Raw genomic sequence first — 23,588 nt, 5'->3', positions numbered from 1 at the left:
CCCTAGAGAGCCCCACGGTGAGGACATGACACTTGTTAGCTGGGGGCATGAGCTAGCGGGCAGAGAAAAGTGGGCCCGAGTAAGAGTCCAGATGGGGGGTGTAACATCCCCCACCCCACAAGCCGCAGCACGGGAGCCCAGCCTGGTGCCCATGGGCTGGCTGTAGGGTCCAGGCCCTGGAACTCTGCTCCCCAAACCCAAATGTGCTGCACAATCTGGGCCTGAGCCCCCGACCCCCTCCATCTGTGGGTGCTGGGGGGGAAGCTCTGTCTCTTGCCCCCATGGTTCCCGTGCCCCACAGTCCAGGGATCCCGCCTCTTGCCCCTTCCCACATCCCCAGTGTCTTGGGGTAGATTCCCCCCACCCCCTTGGCCTGCCCCTCTCCCACCAGCCCCTGGAGCGGGGTGGGAGAGCCAGCAGGAGCTTGGGCTGCCTTTGTTCTCCAGGCTAGCTCATTCCCAGGGGGTGGGGGAGGGGGCTCCAGGGAAAGAAACAACAGGTGCCCCCTCCCCCTTCAGAGACATGAGAGCTCAGTCGGGGCCTTTAATGGCCTAGACCCCCGGCCCCCCTGCTGTGCCCAGCCTCTGCTTTGCTGGAGCTCCCTGCCTTGGCCAGGCCTCCAAGCCTTCCCCTCCTTCCCCAGCCAGGCAGGCTCAGCCCAGCTCCCCGGGCCGGGGGAGCTGGGGGGGCAGGCTCCCCAAACCCCTGCCTGGGCTGGGTTCCAGGGCCACTGCGCTGCCTGCAGCCACCCTGGGACAGCTGGGCTGAGGCCCTCGCAGACTGTGGGGCAGGAGGGGCTGCATCCCCCAACACGCTTCTAAAAAGGTTCTGGTGCCCTTGGGTCGCCCTCTGTAACTGCCCCAAAGCCACTGCTGGGGGCCCCTGGCTGCTCTTTGGGGGGGTTTTACTCCGAGGGGGGGCGGGGGTCTGTCCAGGTCCAATTCCCTCCGGGACCTGCAGAGCTGGGTGGGGCTGGTTCCTGGCCTGGACTTGTGGCATCCTGGACTAGTTTGGCTGCACCAGACACCAGCTGAATTGCCATTGCCTTTAGAGCCCTTCCCCATCTAAGCCTGCCCCATCTGCGGGATCTGCTGGCTCACTGAGCCCTCGGCCCTGCCAGCCTGCTTTGTACTCCAGGGCGCAGCCAGTTCTTGCAGACCTTTCCAGGGGAGGCCCACGCCGCACTCTCACTCCCACAGATGCAGTACGGGGTCTCCTTGGGCTGCTTCATTTGGCCTGAGACTCTCTAGCTGCCCATTGTGTGCGGAAAGCCCAGGAGCTGCGTGTCCGTTTCCTTTCAGTATAATTATTACATAGCACCCAAGGGTCCCAAAGCACAAACCAGCTGTGAATTCAGTCACACAGTCACCTGCTAGAGGCTAGTAGAAGTGGGGCCAGCTCATGGGGCAGAAACTGAGGTGCAGTGAGGTGCCCAAGGCTATGGAGAGTCTCTGTCAGTCAGGGCTAGAACCCAGGAGTCCTGGCTCCTAGACCCCACAGCTCCAACCTACTAGACCCACCCTCCAGAGCCAGGGCTAGAACCGAGGAGTCCTGACTTCATCTCCTTCTGTAACAGTAGCCCCCACTCTCACCATGTCTCAGGTCTTGCCCAATCAGATTCTCCCTTGTGAAGTGCCCTCCCTTACTCCAGGGCTGTGGCCATTAGTGAGGGAGGAGCCTGGTGCCCTGCAAGGGCTGGATGGCACCTCTCCGCCCTGCCCCTCCACCCCATGGGGCGCCCTCCGGCTCCACAGGGATTGACCCGACACTCTCCGCTGTAGACAGAAGCTTGTTGCTTTTAACCCCCTTTTCTGTGCCCTTTGTGGGGGAGGGGGAAATAGTTTGCGGGGGGGGGCGGCCCTCGCCAGCAGGAAGTCAGTTGCCTTTTACAGACCAAACCATTTACCCCAGGAATTGGTGCTGGCCCTTCCTGGCTGGTAGAGTTCCCCTGGGATTAGACAAGTGGCTGCCGCTGCTCTGTGCCTGGACCCCCAGCCCCTGCTCCACTGAGGTGCTGACTGCCCACTGCAGGGCCAGCCCTGTTTGTGTGGTGACAGGCCCAGAGCCCCCAGAACTGGGGCTTTCGCGGCCAGTATGGACCCAGCCAAGCTGGACCTGCTTTCCCCTGGTGCTTGTCTGAGGGGAGCGCCCAGCAGCCCCAACTGAGATCGGGGCCCCTTCGTGCCAGATGCTGCATGGACAGACACAATCGCTGCCCCAGACAGTTCACAGTCTACAGAGACAACGAGTAGGGTGGAGACAGGAAGCAGGGTTCTCCTGCATTACTGACGGAAGCCAAGGCCCAGGTTGTGACGTGCCCAAGGTCACAAAGGGAGACCAGGCATTGAACCCCTGTCTCCTCATCCCCTGACCCACCAGCGATGGCTCAGCTCCTGCCACCCACACCTGAGCCCTTGGGGAGCTGGTGCTGGGTGCTGGGTGGGATGTGCTGCTGGGTGATGTTGAGGGTTGCCTGGCATCTCCTGCTGTGCTGGGCACAGTGTTCTCCATCTGGCCTGATGACACGAGTGTCAGGGGGCAGGTATTGTCCCAAGGGGTCCAGCAGCTTCTCGGTATGAGTTCATATGGGGAGGCTGTAATGGATCTCTGGGGTACAACCTGAAACTGTGGAACTGCTGTACCCCCTTAACACTCCTGCCTGAACTGTTCTCACACTACTATGCCAGTGACTGTGCAAGCTCATTAATTCATTTGCCACTCTGACACAGGGTAGTGGGTGTGCCGCAGCCCTTGTTAACCTGAGCTGAGATTCCACAAGCACATCAACCAAAATTACACTGTTTTAGGTAAAATATAAAACAGCTTTATTAACTACAGAGAGACAGGCTTGAAGTGACTATAAGTAGCAGGCATTGAGATCAAAGTTGGTTACCTAAGAAATAAATAATTGGTTAGTCTCTAAGGTGCCACAAGTACTCCTTTTCTTTTTGCGAATACAGACTAACACGACTGTTACTCTGAAACCTGTCATTATGAAAGGCACTGAATTTAGCCGTATGGAGTGGAAATCTATCAACTTCATGAATTTTAATTTGTTAGTCTCTCAGGTGCCACAAGTACTCCTTTTCTTTTTAAGAAATAAAAGTAGAAACACAGTCTAAACCAGGGGTGGGGAACCTCCAGCCCACGAGCCAGATCCAGCCCCCTGCTTAATTTCATTCGGCCCACGGCAAGTATCTGCGCCATGGGCTGGAAGCCCCGAGCCTCGGTGCCCCACATGGGGCTGTAGCGAGCAGCGGCTTGCCCTGCTGTGGGGGAAGCGAGGGTGCCAGGCTGGTCGGGTTGGCTGCCCCTGCAGCTGCTAAGCACAGGGGTGATCAAGAAAGTTCAGAGTCTGCATGCGCTTACCACCGCCTGCAGGCGCTGCCCCTGCAGCTCCCATTGGCCGGGAACCTGCGGGCGTTGTCCGCACACACAGTACAGAGCCACATGGTCACATCATGGGCTGCTTCCAAGAGCAGCAGGGGGCCAAGGCACGGGGGGAGCCTGCCTTAGCCCCGGCACCGACGAGGAGCCACCTGAGGTAAGCGGCGCCCCACCGGAACCTGCAACCCAACCCCCTGCCCAAGTCCTGAGCCCCCTCCCAGAGCCTGCACCCCCGCCCCAACCCCCTGCCCCAGCCCTGAGCCTGCTCCTGCACTCCAAACCCCTCGGCTCCAGCCCGGAGCCCCCTCCTGCACCCTGAACCCCTCATTTCTGGTCCCACCCCAGAGCCTAGGAGAAGCCCCGAGCCTTCCCCCCCTCCCCCCCCTGGCTGTGTGTGGCCTGTAACCGATTTTTTATGTGAGTCAGTGGCTCCCAATAGAAAAAAGGTTCCCCACCCCTGCTCTAAATTCTAACTTTAACAGACTAAGCAAGATCTGAATGAAGCAGTCTCTCACCCTAAGAGATGTTACAGCAGCTGACAGTTCTCAGTACACAGGCTGGATTCCCTTCCCAGCCGGGGACCAGTCTCCTCAGTTCAAAGTCTTTGTCTTCCAGATGCTGAAATGGGGGAGGAGAGAGGCCAAGTGATGATGTCACTGTCCCTCTTTTAAACTTTCCTCCCGCTGCTAGGAAGATCCTTGCTGTGGCGTGGGTTAACCCTCACTGGGCATGTGCCCTCTCTGAGGAGTCTCTGGGCTGGCAATTGGGAGAGTGGTTTCCCCTTATCGGGCCACTGACACGTCTGGCTGGTGCTGATGTAAATCTGTCTCACTAGGTGCTCCTTTGTTGCCACTGAAAGGCCGGCTGTGGGCGTTCCCAACCTCTCAACTTATTTCAGCAACATACCCATAGCAAAACCTCAGAACTTCCTAGGATGAAAGATCTGATGGGAAATGGTGAGGGGGAAAGGTGTTTAAAGTTTTGAACAAATGTTTGACCTGGTTGCTCAGGCGCGTTTCCTAAGCGTATGTAAAGATGTCTGTGGGACCACAATGTGAAAACTGGGGATGAGATGGTGTCTAGCCGATGCCTTTGAGCAGACCCAGGCATCTCTTGAGACTAAACCACAGGAACAGGATGTTTACAAGTATCTTCGGTGCTACTGTTAAACCTCATGATAAAAAAATGTGGTGTTCGTGTTAACCCTGATGTCAAACCCTAGGAAAAGGGTGCAATATGCATGATTTTGGGGGAAAGCTCTTGCACATGCTAGGAGTGGTAAATAAGAACTCACCCTGTGTTAAGAGGCCATATGGTAATGCTGCTTCTCAGCTAATACCTGCAAGCAGGCTTGAAGCTTGTCACAGCAGAGAAACCATAATAAACCTGGTCTGCTGTATGGAAGGGGAAACTGAGGTACATCACCTCATCGCAGGCAATGGGGATATGCAGTTGGGTGTTTGCAAATATCTTTGTCATACCACCCCCTCTGTTTAAACTGGCTGGTTTGTTCGATACCTCTTGTGTCTTCCAGCTCCTTCCTGAACCTTAACATGTGTTCAGTTACTGGTTTTTCTTTTTCTTCAGTGTTCCCTTCGCTATGGGTTCTCAATCCAATCGTACCTTTGGGGATTTGGTACTGCAGGGTCTAGTGAGGTGAGGATGTAAGGCATTCTGCATATTGGCTGGCCCTGTGCGGAGATGTCTCCCAACCCCAGGACTATACATATGCAAGAAATCCATCTCCACTCTTGGCCTTACCCTGTGTTCCTCACTCCCAGCCCTGAGACCTTCCTTTCCCCTTTTCCTTACAGGGTTGTGATCTGTGCTTTCTGGGTTACAAGTTTGTACTCTTTAGTCAGATGCACCTTTATGCAGCAGCTCTCCCTCAGCTGCTTTTTGTGTCTTACGAGCCCAGAGGAAAACCCACCCCGTCAGCCAGCCGGGTCCTTTGCATGCTCACAGACAACCACCACCTGGAAGCTTCCTGGACTCAACTTCTTGGCTGTTACAGGTGTGGGAGCTGCATCTTGACTTAAAGAGACACAGTTACTTTCCACACGCATGTCAGGACTGGGGTCCAGGAAGACTGGAGCATGGATTGGGGTACCCTCCGTCACCCCCTTCTCTGTCCCCAAGAAGTTAGCTGTGTGACTGCTCCCCTCCGTAAAGTCAGTTACACAGTTCCCTCTCTGGACCTGAGTTACAGGCTGCGTGCACAGATGCTGAATCAGCCCCTCTGTCCTGGCCATCCTCTCCCAAATGACCAGTGAGGAGACAGTCATGTGCTCCCACTATTCCTTCCCCGTTTTCCTTTTCTGGGTCCAACAGGCTATTAATGCTAGATGGATCTAGACTTTGTAAACGATACCTCCCAAGGCAGACTTTGTACCAGACACGTCACAGTCCTATCACCATGTGGAATATGGAGGTCCAGGGTGCTGCTTTGAGGTACAGTGTGTCACTGAGGCTGGTTCTGCACTGTGCTGGGCAGGGCCTGAGCTGGCCCTTCAGACTGATGGGACTGGGGGAATAACCTGGGCCTGAGTGGGGAGGATACTGGCCACCCCCTACAGAACATGAGAGCATGCCACCCCCTACAGAAGATAGAGGGTCCAGCCATGGGGAGCGAGGTCACCTCTGTACCTGCGGGCAGTGCTGCCCAGCCAGTGTAGTTTGGGGAGCGCTTGGCTTAGAGGTGGCCTTGCAGAGAGTGTTTGGGTGGGGAGGAGCTGAGCACATGGCGTTGGTGCAAAGACCCATCCCCAGGAGTCGGAGGTGCCTGATCCAGATGTGGAAGTGAGGTGGGAAAGGTCTGGCATGTCCCTGCGAGTCGGGAATAGTGGCCGCACCGGGGGACGGAAGTCTCCTGTTGAATGTGAGGGCCTTGGCCTGGGACTCCAGGGAACCAGGCTCTTTTGGGGTTTCTGGGGCAGGGATTCCGGCACCTTGGTCCCAGCTGCAGCCTGGGGGCCTAAGTGGTGGGGACCGGCAGCCAGTCGCTGTCCCAACGAAGGCAGTGGTTGGGGCAAGTTCTGGGGATAGTGACCTGCCCCCCTCCCTCACAGTGGCCTGCGGGCTGGGGTTGGTTTCAGCTCTGTCCCAGGCCTGGCTGGGCCCTGGTCGGTGAATCGCAGCTGCTCTGTGCACCCCTGGATGCCCACAACAAGGGCCCATTGTCCCAGGCGCTGACAAGGGTCTACTACAGGCCCTGCAGCTGAGCACAGGGGCCCCATGGGGAGGGTGTGTGCAGAGGGCAATAGAACTGGGGAAAGGGGGTCATGAGGAGCAGGTTTGGGGGGCATGAGGAGTGGGTTTGAGGCCTCAGTGTGGCACTAGGGGGAGCTCTGCTGCAGGGAGTAGGCTGGGGCACTCTATAAGTGATGCACCCCTCACAGTCAGTGCTGGCCCCAGCGCAGTGGCTAGGGGATGCTGTGCTGTATATTTGCCCCCTGTTGAAGCAGAGGTCAGGCCTGGGAAATCCCGGCGTCTTCTCACAAGAGCCCTTCCCCCCTCCACCACCAGCCACCTGGTCATTTGCAGTGGTTCAGCCCTGTTTCAAAGCAGGAGTCCTGGCCCCTGTTGATGCTGCCGTCCCCCAGTGGACCCGCTTCCCCAGACCCCAGCGGGTACCTGTGCTGGTCTGGTGTCTCGTCCCACCCCCCCTCCAACTGTTCTCTGCCCTCTCTTAAGAGCAAGTCCCTTTTTAAATAGCTCTGGTCCTTCTGCTCTCTGGCCCTGTCCCCTCCTGGCCTTACTGGGAACAGGCAGCCAGTGTTCGCCCGAGACCGTGGCTGGTTGTTTCCTTCCTGCTGGCTTTTCCTTAATGAACGAACCCTGTCACTTTCCCATGGGAGTGTCCCAAGGACCAGCGCCCACAGCAATGCTCGGTCACTGCAGCTCTGATGCCCCCCCTAGTGCTGGGGCCAGGGAGCTGGTGCCGTAGCTGTGCGGAAGGGCCCCCTTGGAGCTGATACACTACGGCTGGCGGGGCAGGGCGGTATCGGTCTCCTGGGGGGAAGATGGGTGTGCGGATGGCATCCCAGGGGAGGGGCAAGCCTCCTGGATGGCACATTGACCCTGCAGTGAGTCTGTAGCCGGTGCTCAGCAAGGCAGCCTCAGGCCTTGGGGGAGCAGGGGAAGAGATGGGGCATCCCCCAGCTTGGTTAAGCTAATTCCTGCAGTGACTCCAGGGGGTTCACAGTGGGGATACCGGGGACAGGGGGTCTCAGGCCTGCAGACAGCGACCTCACCTGCAGAGCAATCACCAGCGCTCCGCAGACAGCTCCCACAGTCCCTTGTACCAGCCATGCCCATGGAGCATGCTGGGGGTGCTGGAGCAGTGGCTCATGGCCTGTCTGCAGGGAGCCTGGGAACTGGGAAAGGACCCTGGGGTGGCCGGGGGAGAGGGGCCCAGCCCAGCTGCTGTTTCTGACGAGGTTCTGATGAGGTTCAATAAGGATAAGTGCAGGGTCCTGCACTTAGGACGGAAGAACCCAATGCACCGCTACAGACTAGGGACCGAATGGCTAGGCAGCAGTTCTGCGGAAAAGGACCTAGGGGTGACAGTGGACGAGAAGCTGGATATGAGTCAGCAGTGTGCCCTTGTTGCCAAGAAGGCCAATGGCATTTTGGGATGTATAAGTAGGGGCATAGCAAGCGGATCGAGGGACGTGATCGTTCCCCTCTATTTGACATTGGTGAGGCCTCATCTGGAGTACTGTGTCCAGTTTTGGGCCCCACACTTCAAGAAGGATGTGGATAAATTGGAGAGAGTCCAGCGAAGGGCAACAAAAATGATTAGGGGTCTGGAACACATGACTTATGAGGAGAGGCTGAGGGAGCTGGGATTGTTTGGCCTGCAGAAGAGAAAAATGAGGGGGGATTTGATAGCTGCTTTCAACTACCTGAAAGGGGGTTCCAAAGAGGATGGCTCTAGACTGTTCTCAATGGTAGCAGATGACAGAACGAGGAGTAATGGCCTCAAGTTGCAGTGGGGGAGGTTTAGATTGGATATTAGGAAAAACTTTTTCACTAAGAGGGTGGTGAAACACTGGAATGCGTTACCTAGGGAGGTGGTAGAATCTCCTTCCTTAGAGGTTTTTAAGGTCAGGCTTGACAAAGCCCTGGCTGGGATGATTTAACTGGGAATTGGTCCTGCTTCGAGCAGGGGGTTGGACTAGATGACCTTCTGGGGTCCCTTCCAACCCTGATATTCTATGATTCTATGACTCATGGCCCTTTCCTCCTCTCTTTCCCAGCAGTATCAGCATCCTCGTTGGAGCTCCCAAGGCCAACACAAGCCAGCTCAACGTCACACAGGGCGGGGCTGTCTACTACTGTCCCTGGCACCAGGGCAACAGCAGCTGCACCCCGATTGAATTTGACCAGACAGGTAAAGGGCACAACTGCCTCGTGGGGGGGAGGGGCCAGTGGGTTCAATCCAGCACCCTGGGAGGGGGTGCGGGGGCGGGTGTCAGATGTGCTTCTCCCCTTGGGCAGCTTCCTGTCAAACAGAACTGATGGACATCAGCAGAGCTGGCTGGGGGGGAGCCCAGGGCTGGGTGAGCAGGGGCCTGCGGGTCGGGATTGAGGGGCACTGGCAGAGCTGGGGGCTGGAGCCCAGGGCTGGGCTAGCAGGGGGCTGTGGGTCAGGATTGAGGGGCACCGGCAGAGCTGGGGGCTGGAGCCCAGGGCTGGGATTGTGTGGGCTGTGGGTCAGGATTGAGATTCTCTATTGTCCATGAGATGAGCTATGTAGGGGTGACACCCTGAGGCCCTAGGAAGGGTCGGGGGATCACATGGGGCTGGGGCATGGAGAATTCCCCTCCCCCTTGGGGTTTGTGCCCTTCTGACTCCTGCAGAAGGTGCCCTGTCCCCTAGGTCAGCCCCCTCTGGGTTCGGCAGCTGCCACATGAGACTCCCCAGCCCGGCCCCGTCTCCTCCCTCCCCAGCCAGGCGGTTTCTGTTGTTATCCAGCCCAGCAGCGGTGCTGAGGAGGATCAGGACCCGTTGTGCTGGGTGCCCTGGCCTGCCTGCACGACGGGAGCTGAGGGGTGGTTCTTGCTCTCGGTCACCTCCGTGTGGGGCCAGGAGCCGGCCTGCAAGCCGCTACTGCGGCCGGAGCTGACCCGGGACTGAGCCCCCGTAACCCTCACGGACCTGTCAGAGATTTTCTCTCTTGGAGAAACCTGAGCTGGGGGGAACCTGCTACCATCTCCCCGCCCCCTCTACTGGCTGGGCCCAGGGACATGGCAGTGCAGCCCCACCCTGGGGCCATGGCACCCAGCCCCCATCCCAGTGTCGTCTGCCACACTTTCCCATCCAGTCTCACAGCCCCCCCTGCTGGAGAGGCTGGGAGCTCCCCCCACAGCCCCCCCTGCTGGAGGAGCCAGGAGCTCCCCCCACAGCCCCCCCTGCTGGAGGAGCCAGGAGCTCCCCCCACAGCCCCCCCTGCTGGAGAGGCTGGGAGCTCCCCCCACAGCCCCCCCTGCTGGAGGAGCCAGGAGCTCCCCCCACAGCCCCCCCTGCTGGAGGAGCCGGGAGCTCCCCCCACAGCCCCCCCTGCTGGAGGAGCCGGGAGCTCCCCCCACAGCCCCCCCTGCTGGAGGAGCCGGGAGCTCCCCCCACAGCCCCCCCTGCTGGAGGAGCCAGGAGCTCCTCCCACAGCCAGCGCTTCCAGTCTGGCTGTTCCCTGCTGTGCCCGCCCCCGGTAGGCCCCAAAGTGGATGTTTCTGCTGCTGTAGCTGGACAAGAATGTTCCCCTCTGGGGTCTCTGGCTCCCAGAATGCACTGTGCCTGCCTCCACCCAGAGCACCCCACCCCCCGGGGAGGGAACAGCCCTGTGCCCATGGAGCATTGCCCTCGTCCCCCTCCCGGCCAAGCTCCCAGCCTCCTGAGAACCTGCTACAGGTGGAGCTCAGGGTAGGGACCAGGTTGGGGTGGGGGGCAGGTCTGGGGAGGGCATCAGCCCCAGGCTAGCCCAACCCCTAGCCAGGGGAGGCTGAGCAGCCTGGCAGTCAGCGCTCCTGGTAGGGGAGAGTCCAGATTAGCTGTAACCCCAGCCACAGCAGGTGGCTCCTCTGGCCAGCCCAGCCCCCCAGCACTGCCAGGATGGGGCTGTGCTGGGGGAGTGCTGGCCCCTCCCAGCTTGGATGGTTCCTGTGCCCCCCCCCTTATCCCCCCATTATGTGTTTCCTTGCCACTTCCTGTCCCAAACAACCATCTGCTGTCACCGAGCCCCCATTAAACTTCCCATGCGCCCCACTCCAGAGGCGATTGCGTTTCCATGGCAGCCAGCCTGTTCCCAGCGTCCTCCTTGTTTTAACGGGGTTATCCCAGCTCCGGCCTGGCATTGCTTTGCGTGGGGACAGGTGGGGTGCAAAGTCCTGGTCTTGCCATGGTGGTGCGCACATCCATCCCGTTGTCGCTCCCCCAGGGTCCCTCGGCAGTGATCAGTGCAAGGCCGGGGGACCGAGCCATGGGCCGGGGGTCAGGAGGGGAGCTCCCCCCCCCACCCCCCAGTCAGGGCCATCAGGGGGAGCTGGGATCCCAGGCTAAAGGCTGCGCAGGGGGGAGGGGACCCCATGTTCCCACCCACGTGGGCAGGGCTCTGGCTCTGGCTGTCTCTCACTCTGGCCAAGGACAAATATTTACCCAACTTTGCAAAGGGAAGCGAGGGCTTTGCGGCTGGATTGCAGAGCTGGCGCCTGGCTGGGGTGACCTGGAGCGGGGTTTCCCCGGCATCCCTGCTGGTGCCCTGGAGGGGCCGGCTTGGATGGGGCTCTGGCTGGCTCGCAGCCAGGGGATTTTCCTTGGCTCGTTGGTCGGGCCGATTGCGTTACGGCCGGAGAGCCGGACGCAGCCCAACGGGAGCTGTCGCCCCGCGCGGCTCGCACCAAACGTTGCTCTCGCTCCAGCCAGACGTGGCCCGTCTGGCTCCCGGCCCCGCTGGCAGATCCGTTTCCAGAGGATCTCCTGGCTCCGCTCCCCCTCAGGGCACCCTGCCAGCAGCTGGAGCCACATGGCCTCTTGCTCTGGGGCGGTGATCCCTCACCCTGAGATAAGTGGTTAATGATGAACCACAGGTGGCTCTGGGCTCATCCACCCCCTAGAGCCAAGATGGGGCAGAGCCCAGGGGAAAAAAGCGGGGATGCAGGAGGCATGTGGGGTGGGAAAATCCCTCAAGGCAGTGTGGCAATGCGGGAGGCAGTGGGCGAAGGCAGGGGGTGCGCTGCAGGGGAGGAGGACTATGAGAGGGGGAACAACAGGGCAGATGTGGGGGAGGGGTCCTGGGGGTTACAGTATAGGAGGCGGGGGCAGTGTGGGGCTGAGGGGGCAGAGTGAGTTGCAGCACAAGTTGTGGGGGGCAGTGGGTGGGGGTAGGGGTGCAGGGGAGGGGGCAGGGTGTTGCTGTGGGTGGGGGCAAAGGTGCAGTGCGGGGGGTTGCAGTGTGAGCTATAGGTGGGGGCTGGGGAAGGGGGCAAGGAGTGTGGGCTATAGGTGGCAGGGTTTAAGTGTGTGGGTTGCAGCGTGGGCTGTGGGTGGGGGCAGAGGTGCAGTGCGGGGGTGGGGATTGCAGTGTGGGCTGTGGGGGGGCAGGGGTGCAGTGCGGGGGTGGGGATTGCAGTGTGGGCTGTGGGGGGGCAGGGGTGCAGTGCGGGGGTGGGGATTGCAGTGTGGGCTGTGGGTGGGGGCAGGGGTGCAGTGCGGGGGTGGGGATTGCAGTGTGGGCTGTGGGTGGGGGCAGGGGTGCAGTGCGGGGGTGGGGATTGCAGTGTGGGCTGTGGGTGGGGGCAGGGGTGCAGTGCGGGGGTGGGGATTGCAGTGTGGGCTGTGGGGGGGCAGGGGTGCAGTGCGGGGGTGGGGATTGCAGTGTGGGCTGTGGGTGGGGGCAGGGGTGCAGTGCGGGGGTGGGGATTGCAGTGTGGGCTCTGGGGGGGCAGGGGTGCAGTGCGGGGGTGGGGATTGCAGTGTGGGCTGTGGGTGGGGGCAGGGGTGCAGTGCGGGGGTGGGGATTGCAGTGTGGGCTGTGGGTGGGGGCAGGGGTGCAGTGCGGGGGTGGGGATTGCAGTGTGGGCTGTGGGGGGGCAGGGGTGCAGTGCGGGGGTGGGGATTGCAGTGTGGGCTGTGGGGGGGCAGGGGTGCAGTGCGGGGGTGGGGATTGCAGTGTGGGCTGTGGGGGGGCAGGGATGCAGTGCAGGTAGAGGAGGGTATATGTAGTGGGAGATGGGAGGGTTCTTGCTTTTCCAAGAATTCACCTCTGCTTGTGTTTTCCTGTAAATCAAAGCTGAGTGAAGGCCCCAGCATGTGGGACCCACTCAGGAGGAAGTGGGGGGGGCGGGGGGGCTGTGGGTGGCAGCTGGGACCCGCCTGGGGCTGGCAAGGGCTGGGTGGGAGAGGAGCTACTGTCCCTTCCTGGGACACTTTGGCCAAATGCCCTCTTTCAAGACAGCTTGGAGCACGCTGCCCCTTCCCCTGTGGTGTTTGCAAGGGGGCTTCCCCATGCCAGCGGCTCCCTCCCTGGTGACAGGGCCTCAGGGCCGTGCTGTCCCACACAGGGTTTGTGCCGGTGAGCTGGCTGGCGTGTTGGGTCAGCACTGCCCCAGCTCAGCCATGTATCCTAGGCCTCCCGCGGAGGCGGCAGCTGGTGCCAGTCATGGAGCCCGGCAGTGACCACGCTTCTCCCCACAGGGTCCCGCCAACACGACTTCAGCGGGAATGGCACCGATGGGCTGACGCAGGTGGAGTTCAAATCCCTGCAATGGTTCGGCGCGACAGTGCGGTCCCACGGCAGCTCCATCCTGGTGAGAACTGAGAACGGCACCGGGGGACCCCGGCTGGTAGGGCCTGCCATGTGGCGGGCTGGGGCTCATTCGCTGCCTGGCTATGGGGCAGGGGGTTCCCGCCTGGCCCCACGCTGTGCTGGAGTAGCTAGTGTGTGGGTGGACGCCATCAGGTACCGGGGCCTCCTCAGTCGCTCGGTCTCCCCTGTCCTCAACTGCTGCTCACCCAGCTGCTCTATCCCTGCCCAGGCCTGCGCCCCCCTGTACAGCTGGCGCACCCTCAAGGATGAATCTGGCCGAGACCCTGTTGGTACCTGCTACCTGTCTGTCAGCAACTTCACCAAGTTCGTGGAGTATTCACCCTGCCGCTCAGGTACCGGCTCAGGGAAGGGGGGGAAAGTGCTCCCTCCTGGGGCTGGGCTGGGGGGCAGTGGGCGGGAGACCCCCAAACCCCTTGGCTCCCCCAGCAGCAGATAATCCCTGCTTTAAGGGGTAATCAGGAAATCTTTCCATCCCAGGCCTCCCTCACAGCCCCAGCGCTGGGCTGGGCACATGTTCCCAGGGGATGGCGTCAGAGCGGGTGGGGACAGCGTTACCTGGGAAAGCAGGGAGAAGAGCCTAGCGGCTGGAGCAGGGGGGTGGGAGCCCAGAATCCCACCCCAGGGTGCTGGTGTCCAGGGTCAGAGCCTCCTGCCCCCCCGTCCCACCTCTCGCCCCTCATGGGTGTTTCTCTCTGCAGATCTGGACTCGGCGGAAGGGCAGGGTTACTGCCAGGGTGGCTTTAGCGCTGAGTTCACCAAGGTGAGAGGCCCTGATGCCGTGCAGCTGCGCCCCTGAGCTCTAGTAGCAGCAGAGCGCCCCCTGCCTGCTGCCCCCAGCATGTGTATGGGGGATTGCTGAGTTCCTCACCGGGGCCTCCCGCAGTCAGACCCCCCTGAGTGGGGCTAGGGGGCTAGGTCCCGGGCTGCAGGCTCTGGTACCTCCTGCCCCACAGAGCTGCGTCTCAAGCCCAGACCCACAAACAGGAACCTCCTACGGGAGCACTCCCCTAGCTGGTAGCAGGTGCAGGTCCCTTATCCTCTCTGTGGGCGCCCCCCTAGAGGGAGCATGTTCTTATGTGCAACCCCTTGCGTGTTGGGAGCTGCTGGATGCTGGGAGTGGGGCCTTGTGAGGAGCCCCCCAATACCTCCGGCCCACCCCAGTCACATCCCCCGTGCCCCACAAACAGGTCATTGCCCTGTTGGGCCAGCTGGGTGGGTCTCTGCCTGCTCTCACCCCTCCCCCTCCACTGGGTGCTAGGGCAGGTCTCTGGCGGTGTCACTCATGCCCGAGGGGACACAGAGAGGAGCAGCCCTTCCTGTGTCTCCCTGACCCCTTTGGGGGCAGCATGGGGCCCCCCTCTGCCCGTTGCAGCTGGGCCTGCAGAGACCAGCCCTGCCCCACTCTGCTATCCCCCTGTGAGATCGCTCCCTCCCCAGCTCCGGGGTGGGGGGACACTGAACCTGCTCAGTCAGCTGCCTCCCTTGTGGCCAAGGGGGGAGCGGTAGGGGTTTGGTGGGGGAGGGGTGAACCCAGTGACACTGCTGGGGATAGTCTCTTCCCTCCCCCCGACTCCCAGGCAGGATCTCACCTTGTGGCTCTGACCGGGCTCTTTGCTCTGCAGACGGGGCGAGTGCTTCTGGGAGGCCCTGGAAGCTATTTCTGGCAAGGTGAGTGCCCCCACCCCCTGCTACTGGCCTCCCCCACCGTCTTTCTCCTCCTCTCTCCCCCTGCTACTGGCCTCCCACACCGTCTTTCCCCTCCCCCACCCCCTGCTACTGGCCTCCCCATCTTCTCCCTGTTCGACCCCCTCCCTGGGGTACCACTTCTCCCCCTGTTCCTCCCCGCTGGACTCTCAGCTGCCCGCCCCATCTCCCCCCAGGCCAGGTGATCTCAGCCACGCAGGAGCAGATCAAGGAGGCCTATTACCCCGAGTATTTAATCCTGGGCACCCAGGGGCAGCTGCAGACACGCCAGGCCGCCCCCATCTATGACGACAGCTATCTGGGTGAGTGCCCCGGCTGGTGGGGGAAGGTACCCTCTGGGTGTGGGAGGGGATAGCTGAATGTAGAGGGCCCCCAGTCTTTGGCTGGTTACCCCATCTAGGTGCCTGTGGGAAGTGAGGTGGGGGTCTTGGCCCAGCTCCCAACAGACTGAGGCTCCTCACTGCAGGTTCATGGGCAGTCTCGGCCGGGAAAGACAGGGGGAATTGGGCCTTGCCCAGGGTAGTCCCTACTCCCCAGGCCTGGGTATAGGCACTGCACCTGGCCATCCTGCCAGCTTTAGGGGCTGAGACTTGAGTGCTGCTCCCCAGTGCCAAACAGACAGAAGTTCCCAAAGCCGGTCTTGCTCGCCGAGTGCTGCCCTGTGAGGGGTGCAAGGCAACACCTGCCGTGAGCTGTGGGAGATGGGGCTGGGGGTGCTCCTCGGGGGAGGGGGGCTGGGGGTGCTCCTCGGGGGAGGGGGGCTGGGCGTGTTCCTGTTTATAGCTGGGGAAATGGAAGCTGTACTACTCTCAAGGACATGCAACAAAGTCAGGAATAGAACCCAGGAGTCCTGCTTCCCAGCACCTCCCACAGCTCCAACCACTAGGTCCTACTCCCTGCCCAGAACTGGCAATAGAACCCAGGAGTCCTGACTCCCAGCCCTACCCTGGTCCAACCACTAGACACCACTCCTCTCCCAGAGCTGAGGATAGAACCCAGGAGTCCTGACTCCCAGCCCCGCCCCGATTCAACCACTAGATACCAGTCCCTGCCTCCCAGGCCCCGCGCTCCAGCCATAGACCCTGCTGCTCCCTGGCGTGTTACAGACAGTAACTAAGGGAACAGCTCCAGGGAGCTCCTCTAGCGCAGACTCAGCCTATGGCTTGGCACAGATGGATGAGTGAGGCATGGAGAGGGACTGAAGCTTGCCAAAGTCATGGAGCCCCCGATCCCGTCACCCAGTGCCCTGTCCCAGGAACTAACCCCTCTCCGGGGCAGAGCAAAGCAGGTGAGGAGTGTTTCTGTGTGGTTCCCTTTTAATCCATCAGCCTGTCACTGAGAAGCCAGCTCCTCCTGCCCAGTGTTGATATAGGGTCTAACCAAAACAATGGGGACAGAAGGGCCAGGGGCTGAGTGGTGCTGGAGCCTAACCCCTCTGCTCCTCTCCCCATGCAGGGTATTCTGTGGCCGTCGGTGAGTTCAGCGGGGATTCTACCGAAGGTACTGCCATGCTGAGCTCTCTGGAGTCGGTGGGGAAGGGAGAGTAATTGCTGAAGCCCCCTCCACAAGTTCTGCCCCCTTTCTAACACCCCATAGATGTGGCAGGGTCAGTCCCGGGGCAGAACAAGTGCTGGTTGGAGCCCAGGTGCTCTGAGGAAGCAGTTGCTATGGAGGAGGCCAAGCTGATGCTCCTGGGTCTGGCCAGCCGGGCCAGGAAGCTGCACAGGGCAGGCTGGCTCCCACCGTGGGGCCTGGCTGGGCTCAGCATAAATAGCAGAAATGAGCGTACCATGCCACCCTGGGCAGGGTTCAAACCCAGCATCTCCAGCACCCTGCCCTCAGAGCAACTAGGTAGGCCATTACCCTGGTGGGCCAGCTGCTGTGACATGCTCGCCCTGTGTTACTTGAGAAATAGCCGGATAGCTGAGTTTGGGGTGGGTTGGGGTCCAGGGCTCTGGTTCGATCTGCCAGTCCTCCTGCACTGAGACAGTGAGTGAGCTATCAGTGGGTGAAGGGTGGGCTAGGGCTTCAGCCCCCTGGAGTTTGGGCTCTAGGATTCTCTCCCCCCGCCCCACCCCCCAAATTGTGGGTGAACTGCTTTACCCTGGGATGTGGCATTGGACAGCCCAGGGTCACATCTTCCTGGGGAGCTGGCCTGGCTTTGTCTGTGTTGTCCATCCCACCCCAGCATCGCACAGGCTGAGCTGCCCACAAGGACCCACCTGGAGCTAATGGACCCGTATCTCTTTGCTCCTTTGCAGACTTTGTGGCTGGCGTTCCCAAGGGAAACTTGACCTACGGCTACGTAAGATCCTGAGCTGGGGCAGTAGGGTGGGGGTTCTTCCCCTGGGGGCCAAGGGAGCCCCCCTGTCTCTCCACCTGGCTGCACCCAAATGCTCTGGGTCTGTCCTTTTCCAACTACATCTCTGCTAGACTGGGCCCTCCTTCCATCTGCCCTGGGAGCCCCTTGCACCAGGCTGGCTCGGGCTGTTGCTCCCAGTGCTGCTACGCCCCCCAGAAGTGGATGGTTTGGCTCCGTTCTCCTACTCTTGCTCTCACTAGCTTGACTTTGCCCCCGCATAGGGCTCTTGCACCCCAGGGGTGTCAGCAGGGTGGGGAGGCACGGTGCTCATGTCATCAGCTGTTGCTTGCAGGACAGCTGTGCGGGGCGGGGCAGGGCCTTGCCTGCCAGCTCCGGTACAAGCTCCCCTACCCCCAAGAATGGACCTTGCTAAGCCCCACAATCCTGCTGATTTGGTTGTTTCCATAGTAACTAACACACTTCCCCGGGCAGGGCTGAGGGCACATCTACAGTGCGATTAAACATCCACAGCCATTAAACATCCACAGCCGGCCAGGCCAGCTGACTCAGACTAAGGGGCTCTTTAATTGTGGGGTAGATGCTGAGCCGTCCCACCTCACAGGGTCCTAGAGCCTGGGTGCCAGCCCAATTGCTGATGTCTGCCCCACAGTTAAACAGCCCCATAGCCTGAGCCCTGCAAGCTGGGGTCAGCTGGCAAGGCAGCAGTGGGTGCAGCCTAGACAGACTGTGACTGACCAAAGCCTGAGCCAAGGCCGAGTGAGGAAACAGAGGGTGGAGACGGCGCGGAGGAAGGAGGGTGGAAACAGAGGGTGGAGAAGGCCCAGCCCACCCAGGGCTTTTGTGGTCACCCCCAACGCATGTGACCCCATCACCCACTCTGTCGACATCCCAGGCCCTTCCTGTGACCTGCTCAGGAATCCTGCTATGCGGCATCATCAGAGCCGCTGCCCGGGGGCTGGCTGCAGGGTGACTGCCCAAGAACTCCCGAGTTGTGCCAAGGCCCCTCCCCAAACTCCCACAGCTTAAAGATGACAGGGGAGGTTTTAGAAGAGAGATGGGACTTAGCACCCTTGGTTCTGCTCTCAGATCTGGCAGGAGTGGGGCCAGAGGTTGGAGTGGGAGCAGGGAGGAGCTAGGTCTCAGGACCCCTGGATTCTGCTCTCTGCTCTTGGGGGAGTGGGGTCTAGTGGTTAGAGCGCGGGGTGGGGGGTATGCTAGGACTCAGGACCCCTGGATTCTGCTCTCTCCTTTGGCGGGAGTGGCATCTAGAGGTTCGAGTGGGGGCAGGGAGGTGCTAGGACTCAGGACCCCAGGATTCTGCTCTCTCCTTTGGTGGGAGTGGGGTCTACAGGTTAGAGTGGGGGCGGAGAGGTGCTAGGACTCAGGACCCCAGGATTCTGCTCTCTGCTTTGGCAGGAGTGGGGTCTAGTGGTTAGAGCGGGGGTGGGGATGAGGGCTCATGACTCCTCTCTGGTGTGGTTTCCCATCTTTTACGTGGGGAGGGCGCTTAGCTGCTGTGGGCATCACCAGTAGAGCCCCTCAGAGGTGAGGCGCCAGAGAAGTGGGAATTGGATTTTTTACCTGACAAAGTTGCAAACACCAGGTGAGATCCTCGGCCTGCGCTCTGGGTCAGCAGAGCAGTGGAGTGAGCAGGGGCTGCCGGGGCCAGAACCGTCCAGAGGAGGAGAATAGAAACCACCTGGGGGCTGGGATGGGAGTGAGTCCCGGTCAGAGAGGTTCTGCCCTGCGGGCTTGGGATGGGGACTTGGCGACCGAGCTGAGACCTGGGTCTTCTCTTGCCAGGTCACTGTCCTGAATGGATCGGACATGAAGTCCCTGTATAACTTCTCTGGAGAGCAGGTGAGCAGGATGCGCTGGCCACATGAGCCAGGCCCATGTGCATGGCAGGGACTCTTCTGCCGTCTGAGCAGGGCTTTGGAATGAGGCCACCCCGAGGGATCGAACGAGCCCCATGGGCAATGGGTGGCAGGCAATGCATGCTAGGCCCCTTGCTGGGTAGGAGCTGCCAGCTCTTCCCAGGGGGAGGGGCATGGCCCTTACCCAGATCATGTGTTACTGACCCAGAGGGCCCCTGGGTAGCACCATGGGGGTGCATGGGGCTAGAAGTGCTTCCCTTGTTGGAAATAACCCTGTCTGTGAGGGGAGAAGGGTGAATTATCTCCTGCAGCATGGGAAAAAGCCCCCTTCCCAGCATTTGTGCCAGGGCACGAGAAACAGCAGACATACCACCCAAGCCAGCGGGCAAGGGGCCTGTCACTGTTTTGGCGTGTGGGTGGCATGTTTATAGAAAGATCGTCTCTTGAGCGCTCTCCCCAGGCTGGTGGCCCCATGGCCCCAACAGCAGCAGCTGCCTCTGTAGAGAGGTGACTTTGGCTGCATCCCTGGCTGCAAAGGGGCAGAGCCCAGGGCAGTGCCACTGTCCAGAGCGGCTGGGCCCTGTCCCTTCGCATGGCGTTTAGCAGCTGGGGATGAGATGGGGAGCTGGTGCCGTGTGGTGTTGGTTCCTCACAGGCTCAGGGTATCTGCACCAGCACGGGGGGAGGGGACGACGTCTAGAAAGGGGAGCTTTGAAAATCCCTTTGTCATCCTGGCAGCATCCCTGTCTCAGGCCAGGGATCGGATGCACCAGCCCCCTGCTCACCACGGGGAGTCGGCCCGGAGCCCCTGCTTCACCCCACCTGCTGCAGAGCCGGGACCAGCCCATGGCTTGGCCGAACGGGAGGGAGCCCCTGGCCCTCAGCCTTTCATGTGGGCCCCGCCCTGGGAGGTTTCCTCACTTGTGGCAGGACGGGGGAGTGGTGGGGGCAGAATCCATGGGGAATCTGCAGCCTAATTGATGAACCCAGCTCTCCCTTTCTCCCGCCCTAGATGGCGGCCTACTTTGGCTACGCGGTGGCTGCTGCTGACGTGAACAGCGATGGGTGAGTGGGGCCCTGCTAGCTGGGGTCTGTCTGTGCCATTACTGGGGGTTGACGGATTAAGGGGGGCAGTTGGGTCAAGCAGAAAAGGGCTGGGCTGTGTTGTGGGGGAAGGGGGTTCGGCATCGGAGGCATAGCAGTGTGTGGGGGAGGGGAAGCACATGGGGGTCTGTGTAGTGCAGGGGTGGGGGGGGGCAGGGCTCGGAGCCCACTGACCCAGCAGCATCCCCTGTCGTAGAGGATGGGACAGAGCAGCATCCCTGACCCCAGTTTCCCCCGCTCCCAAGTGCTGGGTCACACACTGGGAGAACCCCCTCTACCCCCAAAACCCTTTTGCTTCATTGCAAGATATGGCCTGCTGAGAGACATCCTCACCCTGCCCCCACCATGGCCTTGGTTGCGTGGAGCAGGAGCAGGGTAGAGGGTGGGAGTGGGGTAGGCGGGAGCAGGGCCTGGAGTGGTGTGTGAGAGGGGGCGGGGTCCGGGGGGCTGCATGGGAGCAGGGGCCAGGGGGTGTGTGGGTGGGAGCGGAGCCGGGGGGGGCGTGTGTGGGAGCAGGGGCCAGGGGGTGTGTGGGCAGGAGCGGGCTCCAGGGAGGGCGGAAGTGGGGGTGGGAGTGGCAGCTCCTCTCCCCTCAGCCCTTGGCTCCTGGCGCCTCCTGCAGCAGGCCCAGATCTGATTTGAACACACACCCCCTGCTCGTGCCCACCCTCCCACACGCACACAACTCATCCCCCGGTGTGCGTGTGCCCTCCCTCCCACACGCACACAACTCATCCCCCGGTGTGCGCGTGCCCTCCCTCCCACACGCACACAACTCCTCCCCCTGCTCGTGCCCTCCCTCCCACACGCACACAACTCCTCCCCCTGCTCGTGCGCGTGCACACACCCCACCCCCACCCTCCCGTGCACACCTATGCACACACCCTCTGTGCGCGCACACTCACAGGGCTACGGGAACCCCAGAGGATCCTAGCCTCTGGGTCTCACTAGGTGAAGGGGATGGAGCCCGGTGGCAGTGCTGGAGCCAGGGGGTCGGCTTCTCCCCAGCCCCATGGGGGAGCGGGTTGCTCAGCCAGGGCTGTGTGGCCTTTTCTGCCTAGGCCAAGGCTGCCAGCAGGGACCTGGTTAGCACCGCATGGGACTGGGGTTGGGGATGCGGACATCTCCCCACTGGGCTGCACCCTGGGTTCACCCCTGGGCCCCCCTGGCAATGACTGGGTGTGTCTGCACTGCAGTCAGATACCCGCCCCTGCCGTTGTCTCCAGCTAAGGGGCTGTTTCGCTCGCTCTGGGACCCTCCCGCTGCACAGGGCCCTAGAGCCCGGGCTCCAGCCCGAGCCCCAGGGTCTAACCCGCAATGAAACAGCCCCTTAGCCTGAGCCAGCTGGCACAGGCCCGCCATGAGTGTTTAATTGCTGTGCAGACATACCCTGTGGGGCCAGGTGACCCTGCTCTGTGCCCCAGCCCCATAAAGGGACTTGGCTCCCAAGGCTGGAGGTGTTTCATCTGCCACGGGCAGGTGCCTGTGGCCCCAATCCAGCTGCCTTCTCAAGGTTCAGGCCGGGCGACTGCATGGTACCTCCAGCAGGGGCTGGGATGGCAAAGAGAATGTCTGAGCTCCCACCACAACACAGCTGTACCCACACATGCCAGCATGAGACACACGTGCAGCTGTTGCCATGCAGCTGCCCTCTCTGTCCTCTCCTGCAGGTGTTAACTGGCTGTGGAAGAGCTTTAAAAACTCACATGAAGTGGCTGTCCTTAGGTTTCAGAGTTAACACGACACAAATGGTTTTTTTTAAAAAAAGCTTTCTTCCCAGCTGTCAGGGCGAGAGGCTTTATAGCAAATGGCTGTTCGGGTTCTGCAGCATGTTGGTGGCAAGCCCCAGGGCCCCAAGTGGGCACTGGGAAATCAGGACTCCAGGGTTCTGGTCTCAGCTCTGGGAGGGAGTGGGGTACAGTGGTTTGGAGCAGGGGTCTCGTGGAGTGTCAGGACTCCTGGGTTCTAGTCAGGGCCCCGTCACGCCTGACACGTGGTGAGTTGTGGCGGGGGCAGTTCTAGGTGGCTTGTGGGCCCGGAGTGGAGAGGAGGCACTGTGGGGGAGGGATTGTTGGAGAGTGAGTGCACCCCACAGTGGCGGCTCCCCTCCCATGGGGCTGGGCTTGGCTCCCTGCTCCAGCATGCGGGGTTGCAGCATCATTTGGGTCTGGCCTGGCCACCCCTCCAGCAGGTTGCGAGGCCCAGAGGGGGAGCCAGGCTCAGCCTTTTGGGCAGGAGCCCCCGTCGTGGGGTGAATGTGAGGCGGGCTCACTCTCCAAACACCCACGCACACCCCAGGCTCCTCTCTGCCCAGGGCCAGGGACAGGGCTGCGGATGACCTGGCTGCTGGAGCAGCACCACCAAGCAACAGTGTGCTGTGAATGTCGCCCCCTGCTGAACATGTGGTGGAAGGACGAGTTACCCACCGGCTCGGCAGCCCTCAGTGCCCCTCTGGGCCTGTCGGCTGCTCTAGCATGAGCACAGATTTGAAGCCCCTGCTCTCTCTTTCTCTCTCCCCTCCACCCCGAAGCCTGGACGACCTGCTGGTGAGTGCCCCGCTGTTCATGGAGAAGACAGAGGACGGGCGGGTGCAGGAGGTGGGCAGAGTCTACATCTACCTGCAGCAGCCCCGCGGCATGGAGCCCAATGCCTCCATGGTGCTGACCGGGCACCAGGAGTTCGGCCGCTTTGGGAGCACCGTCGTCCCACTGGGAGACCTGGATCAGGATGGCTATAATGGTTAGCGCACATGCGCGCGTGTGATTGTCGCCCCCTGCTGGCTGCAGCCGACACGGGATTTAAGCTAGGCATGTGCGCTGGTGTAGTTTGACCACTCCCTGCCGCGTGTCAGGGGCCCGGTGCTGGAGCCCCCTGCCGGGTGGAATTACCAACTGTGGAGACCCAGCGGCCCTCGCCCACCTCGGAGGGCAGGAGTGTGAGATAGAAACCAGGGGCAGGGTCAGTCCCTGCAGCCCTCGCTGCCTGGCATTGAAAGGGATGGCTCCATGGATGAGCTTGGCTCCTGGTGGCTGGCCGTCTTTCCCAGCCATAAACCCCTAGGTCCGTTTCCCTGCTGCCTGTGCTGGGGGCAACGGATGGGAGCGGGATCTGGCTCTTTCAGGGTGCTTCACACTCCTCTGTTGACCTTGGTGTTTGTCTCCCCTCCAGACATTGGCATCGGGGCGCCGTTCGGCGGGGATGCGCAGCAGGGCGTGGTGTACGTGTACAATGGACAGGCAGGCGGGGTGAACACCCAGCCTTCCCAGGTCCTGAAGGGGCACTGGCTGCCCAGCCGCTCGCCTGACTTTTTTGGGTTTGCCCTCCGCGGAGCCAAGGACCTGGACGGAAACGGCTACCCAGGTGAGGG

At 61.2% G+C, this 23,588-nt stretch overlaps 1 protein-coding gene across 9 annotated transcripts in view; it reads left to right on the top strand.

The window, feature by feature from the left end:
- ITGA5 (integrin subunit alpha 5) overlaps positions 1–23,588 on the top strand; it is a 69,011-nt gene that overhangs the window by 23,234 nt on the left and 22,189 nt on the right. For 4 of the 9 annotated variants that reach the window (XM_073318281.1, XM_073318279.1, XM_073318277.1 and 1 more), the window contains exons 2-13: positions 8,649–8,782; positions 13,081–13,193; positions 13,422–13,545; positions 13,912–13,973; positions 14,836–14,881; positions 15,094–15,219; positions 16,373–16,417; positions 17,179–17,222; positions 19,044–19,100; positions 20,130–20,182; positions 22,752–22,960; positions 23,390–23,581. In XM_073318281.1, coding sequence (XP_073174382.1) covers positions 8,649–8,782; positions 13,081–13,193; positions 13,422–13,545; positions 13,912–13,973; positions 14,836–14,881; positions 15,094–15,219; positions 16,373–16,417; positions 17,179–17,222; positions 19,044–19,100; positions 20,130–20,182; positions 22,752–22,960; positions 23,390–23,581 — 1,205 coding nt within the window. Of the gene's footprint in view, positions 1–4,972; positions 5,044–5,234; positions 5,402–8,648; positions 8,783–13,080; positions 13,194–13,421; positions 13,546–13,911; positions 13,974–14,835; positions 14,882–15,093; positions 15,220–16,372; positions 16,418–17,178; positions 17,223–19,043; positions 19,101–20,129; positions 20,183–22,751; positions 22,961–23,389; positions 23,582–23,588 lie in introns of those variants that run through there. The other 5 variants (XM_073318282.1, XM_073318274.1, XM_073318278.1 and 2 more) reach the window with 4 other exon arrangements.

The sequence above is a fragment of the Lepidochelys kempii genome, chromosome 20 (assembly GCF_965140265.1).
Source record: "Lepidochelys kempii isolate rLepKem1 chromosome 20, rLepKem1.hap2, whole genome shotgun sequence".
Classification (NCBI taxonomy): Eukaryota; Metazoa; Chordata; order Testudines; family Cheloniidae; genus Lepidochelys; species Lepidochelys kempii.
This window is presented reverse-complemented; position numbering and strand designations above follow the sequence as displayed.